Consider the following 10612-nt stretch of genomic DNA (forward strand, 5'->3'; position numbering starts at 1 on the left):
TTAAAAATTATTACTACTTAGCATTGATAGTTATTCAATTCAGAATAAATCTTCAAGTACGACTTAACTTCTTTTCTGATGATTTACGGATCTTGCAAGATTATTACACATATATATGCAATGTAGTGAAGGGCATCAAATTTAGACCTTTACTCAGCACTATATATTTTTCTCAAATTTCAAAATTCACGGAAAGTCATGTTTCTCTAAAATTATGTTGTCAGTAATGTCATCTTCAATGCATTTGATTCATTTTACATTGAATGATATATTGATTGAAAATAATTTTAAAAGTCGACAGAACCTATAAGACGTAATGTCTCCGGTTCAAAATAAAACACATTCAGCAAAGGATAATTAATGAAAATTGGATATTATGACTGGACCCTTAAAAAATTATTTTTGAATATGAATGGGTTGGCGGTGACGGAAAAAAGTATATGTACGTAAAATATATAATTTTAAAAAATGTTATTTGAACCCATTCCATTTGGAAATCGAACACTTTGAACTGTAAGATAACGAACAGTAATCGAACTCGGAAAATCTACAAACAATACAAATTGTGAGCAGGGCGTAAACACGGCCGCCCAGGAATACCAGAGGCGAGAACAGGCGCCTAGGAGGAGTAAGCATCTTCCTCTAATCGGTCACACCCGCCGTCAGCTCCATGTATTGATCAAGAAAGTGGAGCATTCCGTAATCAGATTTAGTATAAAGACAAAGGCCTAACAATTGGATGAAACTACGACCCAATGATAGGTTAAAATGATATTTGGAGAAATATTTGTTTCAACAAATGTGTTTATTTAAAGCACACTGACGCAATAACAAGAAGACTTCGATCGTCGCAATTTCATGGTTAACGCGTTCAGTCTTACGCCCAATTATGAGCTTTGGAGGGAGTTCGAATCATGGGTGAAGCTCTTTTTTAAAACATAATGTTAAAACATCATTGAAAAATAAATGACATATATTCATCGATTACTTATTAAATAAAGTAAAGGAAGCAAATTATGTTCAAAGATGATATTATCAAACTTTTTAGATTACAAATAATTTCATAAAAAAAATTAATTTCATGCAAATCAGGAAAAAGGATCTGAGAAAATTGTTGCCATTTCAAAGAATGTGGTAAACATACTATAGCATTCCCTCAAAACAAGAATAGCTTTAGAATATCTTTAAAAGATGAAATTTAAAGAATTAAAATGTTATTTCGGGGATAAATTGGGGAAGAAAACTTAGATACAATGAAGCATATGGCGATAATGAACAGTATTCCAGATCAAAAGTCCATAAACAATAAAAAACAGGGGCAGAGCAAACGCACACATCCATAACATCATAGACGGGATTAGGTGCAATGGAGAAGTGAACATACACTGCCGACTGGTCACAACCTCCGTGTAATCCCTGTCATGATCGGGAAATAATGAAAAAAATCCGTCGTCAATTCAGTGTACATGTATAAATAATGGACTAACAATTAGTATGAAAAACGTCAGTCAGCATTTGACTCAATGATAAATTGTATTTGCTGACAAGGTCATTGTATCGACCATAGAACTTACGATATGATGACTTTAAACGAGCCTGCTGAAATTATTGTTTCAACGGCTTGTTTGTCAATAATTTATCTCGTTGTAGCAATTGTTCAAATACTTTTCCATCGGTATATAGTTTGAAAATAGGCAAGAGCATTTCAAATTATTCAAAATGAGCAAAACTCCCATATTAACTTAGTAAATGAGAACGGTATCAGATTCATGACAAGTCTCCATTTAAAAGTTTACTCAAATACATCTACAATGATTCCTTAAAGGTTTCATGTGTTTCATAATTGCTTGAAATTACTTTTAACCAGCTTTTGCTCGTAGATATTTTTTTTATTACACACATTGCAACAAATTACCCAAAGGAATATAGCAAGTGATTAAAATGAAGTAGATTTTCGTTTAGCACTTTCCACACCGTCTTGTGCAAAATGAATTATATCATTATGCTATGAATAAGAACAGAATAAAAGGCTGGAGAAGTTCTCATTAACATATTTTCTTTCTCAAGATGGTTCTTACATTTAAATCATAGAATCCGGACAGGTTTTTATTGCAGAGCAGAAGAAACTTTAACTTGTCTGATTTTACAATTAATTTTTTGTTGTGTGATCGCACAAGCTTATTAATACCATGAAATTATGTCTCTCTGTAGATTCGATACGTAAGAGCATGTTCAACGTATGAACAATTTCTGAAACGAGGCAAGCTATAGAAAATCAAGTTGATGAGACAAGCTTTAAGGGTATCAACAGTCTCATTAAAAGTTATAAATTCGATCGCAAGATTTTGGTCGATGCATGAACAATTGGAGAGCAATTGCCTTGTCAGCAAGTTCATTGAGTTAAATGCTAACTGACGTTTTTCATATTTATTGTTAGTCCATTATTTTCATACTGAATTGTCTACGTTTTTTTCTCCAATCATGACGAGGATAACACGGAAGTTTGTGACCGGTTGACAGGTGATGCCTACTCCTTTACTCGTATTTCCACTCCTGATGCCTCAAAGGTCCATTTTGCCTAATGTGTATTCTTTGAATGGACTAGTGAGTTTGAATATTATTCATTATCTTCATGTATCGTATTTCTTAGGTTTTCCTGAATTATGTTTTTTTTTGTACTTTCAAAAGTATAATATCAATACACTGTGAATTATCTTTTCAAATTCAAATTTGAATTATCTATAAGATTTATTTTGCTGGCAAAGGGATAATTATTTTTCCAGAGGACTGTGTCAATGGAATCAATAAATTTTTTGATTGTAGACAATAAACCTACTTCAGCATTTGTTTCATTGCATGAGAGAATATAATCTGATCAAGATGCACTAATTGTTTGGTTAAATATCAATACTAATTTAATACTGTTTATTTTAATTAGTACTTATTAAATCTTTGACTACCAATAATATGTCATTTGTGACTGACCCCTTTCTTGGTTTAATTTGTTCAGGTACCTACAGTCTGCTAAATAGTAATGAAGTAATGTTACTTTCCATATAACAATGATAAATAACTGTATCAAATATTCGAGTGTATTGACTGCATAAGGAAATTAACTCTGATGTGTATTTCAGTTTGTTTTTGTAAGAGTGATGGTTCTTAGTGTGTACATCCATGTTTAATACATGCGAGTAGAAGTTTAGTGCGGAGGCAAGACAGGGGATGTAAATAAAGACACATGAAGATACAGTTCATTTTTTCACTGGCGGTGAGGATAAAAATTACTACATTTATAAAATTGAGTTTGATGGTTCGATTGATTGATATGTTTTGTTGTTTTTCGTACATTTGGTAAATTTCTCACTTATATAAAGATGTCACCAGACACCGGAGTAGGAATTATATTTCGGAATTTTCGAGCGTTACTCAGCACTCAGAACCATCGAGCAGTGAAGGATCTTTATCGAGCCAACTTATGCCGTGACAAGGGGTCTCGGTTTTTAAGGTCTCATCCGCAGGACCTGCAACTTTCATTTCAAAGTGCCGAGGGCTTGGGGACGCTACAGTTGTTATTTTTTATCGACCTGGTCAGACGCGGTCAGAGTTCAAACTAAAGACTTTCTGTTCATGGATTGAGTGCTCTCTCGACCCAAATGCTAATCCATAGCAGTTAAATCAGGCGATGAATAGATTGCAGGGGTTTGTTCGTTTTGCAATTAGAAACGGTGTAGCTGACCCACTACAAAGAGAAGTATTCTCAGTAACGGGTTATATTCTGCAGGACCAAACGTACAAACACACTGAATGAAGTTCACATCGAGGACAATGACAATGTGTTTACATGTAGTTATATATGTATTCAGTGAAAACCTTAGATAAACAGTTTGATAGTAAAGTGAATATTTCATATAAATTGTATGGCAAAATAACGAATTGATAAGGAAACAAAGGCTAATTTATTTAAACAATAAAATGCTTTCTTTGTTTGTTATTACTGGAATTAACGGAAGCAGCTGTTACAGAAAAAAATACATAACCGAGTAAACGGGATATGTAAATTTTTTCTGCAATAGCTGCGACCGGCAATTCCAGTAATAGCAAACAAAGAAAGCATTTTATTGTTTATATTTATATCTGTTTAAATAATCATTTAAAGTAGGATTAAAACGATTAATTATTGTATTAATGATGCGAACGTCTTTATACGTTTCATTGATGGAACAGCCACTGATCAAGAAATCTGTACAGGCGACATGCCTACTGTAGTTCATGCAGTGATTAACGCAATGGGTTTTCTTAAGAAATAAAGGAGAAAATATTCAGTGGATGTAAATATTAAAACATTAAAACATTATAAGAAGTATAATGTGATTTTGCATCACTGCGGTGAAAAAAGCAAGATCACTACAAATCTAGAGGAGTCAAAATTATTAGTTCTGTTGTAATAAAGTATGAAGATAAGGAATACTTTTCAAGCTCAAAAATTCACTTAAAAAATTTAAGAAGTTGGGAGCAGAGCAACTACAGACTTTCCAAATATCAGAGGGGGGTCAGATGCTATAAAGGAGGAAGAATTACAGTCGACCATTCTCACTCTTCGCGTGACTCTTGTCAAAAAGATGAAATTATGAAAATCATCAGTCAAACATTTGTCCTAAGATTGCATTCGCTGAAAAGTCATTGAATCATTCATACAAATTAACGAAATGTCTACTTTAAACATAAGTCTGTTTATCAGAAGCTTGATCATTTTCGAACCTGTTCATTCGTAGAACATGCTTTTGCATATCGACCAACTTGAATACAGAAACCTAATATAAAGGCGAAAATAGCATATTGATGAGTGAAGTTGACAATAGAAAAAAAAAGAAAGTCATCACTTTAATCATTTTAAGTTTTGTTGTCTATTAAAAAATGTGAAAGTCTTTTGCTGCTTTGGACCTCAAGATTTCGCTATACCGACAGCATTTAATCAATTGACAATAAGCTATTTCATTCAAACAGTGATTCGATTTATATCACTGAACTCGAAATTCACTACATTGCAGTCTGACTTATTTGTTTAGAAGTTTGAATAGAAAAAGACTTGACCACTTAACTTTAAGATTCACTTGATTACTTCATCTTGTCCAGTGTTAACCTTGCTTTATTTACATAAGGAATTGCATTTTTTTACCTATATATAGTGTTTGTTTGTGTTATTTCAGAATTTTTTTCCTCGATGAAAAATAATATTCTTTTGAACGGAGTCAGGTTACTGGCAAATATTATGAAGAGTTAGTTTACAAATTGTTACTGTAGTCAGGCTGAAGTATGTATTTAATAAATATCGCTCGGCCTCTCTTTTCATACTAAATATAAATAAAATGACTTCTTCCTGATAATGTTAAGGAGTTCACAGCTGCTGTGTCAGTTAGACAGGGGATCCAAATTTGAAAATACATTTATATAAAGTTATTTAATCATCCTCAGGGTGTTCTTGAGAAGGACATTTTAATCATATCTTCCTACTTATTCAAATGTAAGAAATTGATCCTCTTTTGCTTACTTCCCTAACTCCATGAGTAATGATTATATCTCACTTAAAATAAAGCATAATGTACATGTATTTGGCATACATTTAGTCTTATCTGGCCAAGTGGTTCATGATAAAAAGAAATTTAAAAATGTCTTTAAATTTTAACTGATTCATAGGGGTGGTCTTTATTGGAACCAATTTTAATCCTCTTTATTCAAGAAGCACCTCAAGTAAAGATGAAATCGTCACAGTGGCTTTTGAGGGAAAAGTCGAAAAGACGGATAGACGACAGAAAGACATTGAATATTGTACGATTTGAAAAGCTTCCTTAACCCTTTGACTTTTATAAAACAAAAATCCGGGGAGTTACTACGTGTAAAAACACAAATGAGATATTATTAGCATATTTTCACTATATTGAAAGAAAACAGTAAAATTGTTCATCCCCTTTAAAGAACACTTTCAGAGCCTTTTGAATTCAGTATTTATATCCAGGGAATGACAAGTTGTATTTATTTATAAATAAATGACCATGACATGATAAATTTAAATACATAAGGTTAGTTCCAATATTTTTTCATTTCAATCAATTACCTCCCTAAAGCTAAACAATAATTACACAAGATATTGTGATACTATTGAGAGTCTCCTGTTGATGAGGAAGGTTAACAAAAAAGAGATATCTAATGATAAGTATTGATATAGCAATATATTAATGAGTTTATAAAATGTTTCTTAATTTAGAACGATTTGGAGTTATCCCAAGTAAATATTCATATTTCATATATCAAAGATTAAAAGCCGATTTCCGGAGATTATAACAAGGAACTACAAGTGAAACATTTAAAAAAAAATCTGTTTATAAAAAAATATAAGGTCCAGTATCCATAATATTGTCATAAAATGCGACTGCAAGTCTTCTTTTTTGCATACACTTTTAGTATGTCTATGTTATCTTGCCAAAATTTAATCGGAAGTAATATATGTAGATATGGGTAAGTGGAGTGTTTTCTCGGGGTAATTTTTATTGGGTAAAATACATGAATGTCTTAATAAATGTGAGATATATATTATAAATATTATTTTGTAGAACGATCATGATTTGTTGTAAGGATTTTAAACAAGTCGGAAACACATGTATAGGTATGTGTACCATGAAGAAAAGATCTTCGTTAACTTTTTAGAATAATAAAATTTATACTTCACAATGTCTCTGAAATGTAGTTGATATGAAAAACGTATAAAATCTGCATAAAAAATAAGGAAAACCTTATCACTTAAACTGTTTATTTGAGCACATAAACCGTACATTGTTTTATCTGTGAAAAAAATATATATTCACAAGATAAAAAGTATTGTATTTTCAGAATGTGATCCAGGCTATAGGGGAACTAACTGTTCTGCGACCTGTCCAGCCAATTACTTTGGTCAGCGATGTGGCCAGAAATGTGATTGTTTGCCATTTCAGTACTGTAATGCAAAGAGTGGTTGTCAATGTAACGAGACAAGTGCAAGTTGTCCTGATTCTAATGGTATATTTATTAAATCAAATATCACTTATGAAAATAAAAGGATGTAAAACCGAATTTCTGAGTTTCATATAGACGAGTCAAATTACTACCACCTTTGTCAAAAACTTTTTTAATAAGGGACTTTCCGGATAGTCTGGTCTGGATATTGCTGATTGATTTACACATAGCTCTGAAGTGTTTGGCATGAAATGAAATATATAGAGATAACTAACAGTATTCAAGCTCAAAGTCCAACAAACAATACAAATTTTGGAGCAGAGCAAACACGGACCCCTAAAAAACATCAGAGGTGGGATCAGGTGCCATGGAGGAGTAAGCATCCTTGCCGACCGGTCACACCCACCGAGTGCTCCTTTTCATGAGGGGATATAACGGAAAAATCCGCCGTCAATTCAGTATGTAAATTATGGACTAGCAAATAGAATGAAAAGATCAGTCAGCATTTGAACCAATATAGTATAGTTTGTATTTGCTCACAAGATCATTGTATCAATCATAGAACTTAAGAAATTATGCCTTTAAACGGGACTGATATTCTTGCTTCATGAACTTGTTTTTTAAATACCTTATTATGGTGACATATTTATGCCATCCACATAATTTTTTGTCAGCATAAGATATCACGTCAAGTCAAGATAAATATCGCGTCAAGTCATGATAACTTTCTGGTTTGTCGTCAAACACCGACATTTTAATCTTGTACAGTCAAGATAAACTATCGTATTTTGCGATAGCTTTCTCGACAAAACGAGATAATTTATCTTGTATCGCGATTAAAAGTTATCTCGTCATGTCAAGATAGCTATTGCAACAAAACGTGATAGCTTATCTTTATGGTGGCATATTTCTGCCATTCAGATAACTTTTGTCAACATAAGATATCACGTCAAGTCAAAATAATTATCGCCTCAAGTCATGAAAACTTTCTGGTTTGTCGTCGAACACCGACTTTTATCTTGTCCAGTCAAGATAAGCTGTCGTATTTTTGCGATAGCTATCTCGCCAAAACCAGATAATTTATCTTGTATCGCGATTAAAAGTTATCTCGTCATGTCAAGATAGCTATTGCAACAAAACGTGATAGCTTATCTTGACTTGACAAGATATAAGTCGGTCTTTGACGACAAACCAGAAAGCTATCACCACTTGACGAGATAGTTATCTTGACTTGACATGATATGCTTTATTGGCAAAAAATATGAGAATGGCAAAAATATGCAACTATACCTTAGCTCAATTAAAAAATTGTTCATACGTAGAGCATGCTCTTGTGAGGAAGGTATATTGCAGCATAAGTAAGGGAAATTGACGATTTAAAAGTTCAAGTCATCTCGTTTATCTTGAAGCTTTGTTGTTAGGTTACCATTAACATCTTTTTTCAAGTAAAACATCCAAATATGAAACAAATGTGCTATGGTATCTATAGTCTATGGTATCTTTGTTTCTAGCTCACCTTGAAGGATAGTATCGACATAAGAATAAATATAATTTGTACTTTTACAACTTTTACATTTATCAGGGGTTTACAGCTTTTGAATTTTTAAGTTAGTTATTTTAAAAAAATTAACTCAACAGTCTCAAGATATGAAATATCGAAAAAGTGAATAAAAATAGTTATTCATAGAAAAAATAAAAATACATTTAAGGTATTTAATGTTAGACGACCATATTGTTAACCTAATAAATGAATGATCTGATATTTTCAATCATGGTAGCATTTTGAAGATGTTATCAAATAAATATGCTCCACCGAAGGAATTTTCAAAATGTTGATTATTATCAAATTAATTGTACCTTGAATTTTACAATGAAGTCTATGGGCAGCGCACGTTTTTATCATATATTGTAAAAAGTAATTTGAAATTCAAACAAATCTCTTGGTGAAAATGTGCATAAACTCCTTCTTTATCTTAAACTATGAATTAAAATAAATTTCTGCCCGCAGAAATTTTGACAAATCAAAATTTTTCTTCTTTTCATCAAGGGCAGATAACTCTTCAAAAACTTTTAATGTGCAAATTGACTGTCTCCTTACATGTTATCAGTCTTGTGAATTTGGTTCTTTTCACTTTTATTGTTATATAGCAATGCGTTTTTAACTAGTTTAAAATTATTTTAAATCGTTTGAATACCTTAATGAAAGAGAATGTAAGTAATGAATGAAGGTTTGTCTAAGGACTTTTTAACCTACATTGACATTGATAAATTTTCATCTTTTCTTTTATGGAAAAAGAGACAAAGAAAACAACTGGAGAAGGAACGGTGGGAACCAATTACCAATACAGTGTGTATTTGACAATTTTATGAAGATTAACTAAAAAAATAATTGATGACTTTTTAAATGAAAACTTTATTTGTAGATATTGCCCCACCTTCCAATACTTGTGCCGTCCATGAAGGATTCCCGTCAGCCCTCTCTTTCCTTCCCTTGATTTTTATCGCAATCACAGATTGCTTAAGGTAAATAGATTTTGTTCTTAAGTTTAGATTTAAAAAAAAAATGAAATACATTTATCAAAATAAGTGTTCATTTAAAAGTATTTTACAATTTTTAAAATTTAGATTATGATTGAAGAAAATAAATATAAAGAATATGACTGCATCAAATAACCGTTAACCATCTATTGATAGTGAAAGGCGATGATGACATTGTCACGACAGAGTATCTTATACATACGTACGTTCATAGAAGAAGAGATCCACTGTTTTCCTTTTCCTCAAGTGAAATACGCACCAATATATTTAACAAGAAGGGTGAAATGTGATTTTTTTTTAATGTTTTTACAGAAACAAATAAGAGGTGTTCATTCTCCGGTGGTTATTTTACTGGAAAAACAGGATGTGAAGAAAAAATTAAAAAGTCAATTTTTGTTTCAATACAAAACATAAATAAAAATAATTCGAAATGAAATATTGTGTTTTATTTATTTCTTCTATGTAATACAATACACAAATTGACAAAAATACCATATTTAAACATAAAGAGGATTAATATGCCCAATGTTACACATGTTAAGCTGTATCTTGGAGTACGAGTTTTATCCTTATGACTTTATACAGAGCCTATTAGAACCAGTGCGTTAAAAAAACGTTAAAAATGATAGTGACGTGGAAAGCTAAATTAAGCAAATGAACAATGAAATGAAAGAAGACAAATTTTGTTGTATCTTTAAATTAATTTAAATGAAAACAATTGATCAATCTTGGTGTTCCTAGAGTATTGAATGTACATATTGTTACAACAAACCACGCATTCACAATGTTTCATGTGTTATATAGAGTATTGAACGTTGTAGATTCACAAAATATTTCATATTGAAAACTACAACGAAAGTTAAAACTGTTCATTTAAATACGCTTGAAAATGTGAACATAAAGATAATAGAAAATGATGGAAAATATAATTATGTTTAATAGGCATATAAGATAGTTTTATGGTTTTTTTTTATTGTATTTGTATTTTCCAAGCATAAAGTTCCTATAGTATTAACAGTTCCTGTAGTATTAACAGTTAATCCACAATGCAACTTAACGTATTCTGTTAATTTGTCGGTTTTTTGGC

At 31.5% G+C, this 10612-nt stretch overlaps 1 protein-coding gene across 5 annotated transcripts; it reads left to right on the forward strand.

The window, feature by feature from the left end:
- The first annotated feature begins 6191 nt into the window (after positions 1–6191).
- LOC134252816 (scavenger receptor class F member 2-like) lies at positions 6192–10084 on the forward strand. Of its 5 annotated transcripts, none has more exons than XM_062735360.1 (6): positions 6203–6513; positions 6609–6661; positions 6886–7050; positions 9284–9334; positions 9411–9510; positions 9613–9807. In XM_062735360.1, the coding sequence occupies exons 1-6, from the start codon at positions 6422–6424 to the stop codon at positions 9617–9619; spliced, it is 468 nt and encodes a 155-aa protein (XP_062591344.1). In that variant the 5' UTR covers positions 6203–6421; the 3' UTR covers positions 9620–9807. The 5 variants fall into 5 exon arrangements, with proteins under 5 accessions (XP_062591345.1, XP_062591346.1, XP_062591344.1 ...); XM_062735358.1 differs by having other exon boundaries at positions 6204–6513; positions 9682–9807; XM_062735359.1 differs by lacking the exon at positions 9613–9807 and adding an exon at positions 9838–10084 and having other exon boundaries at positions 6208–6513.
- Positions 10085–10612: the final 528 nt, after the last annotated feature.

This window comes from Saccostrea cucullata, unplaced genomic scaffold (genome assembly GCF_032062105.1).
Source record: "Saccostrea cucullata isolate Sc308-1 unplaced genomic scaffold, CSIRO_AGI_Scuc_v1 ctg2678, whole genome shotgun sequence".
Taxonomy (NCBI): Eukaryota; Metazoa; Mollusca; class Bivalvia; order Ostreida; family Ostreidae; genus Saccostrea; species Saccostrea cuccullata.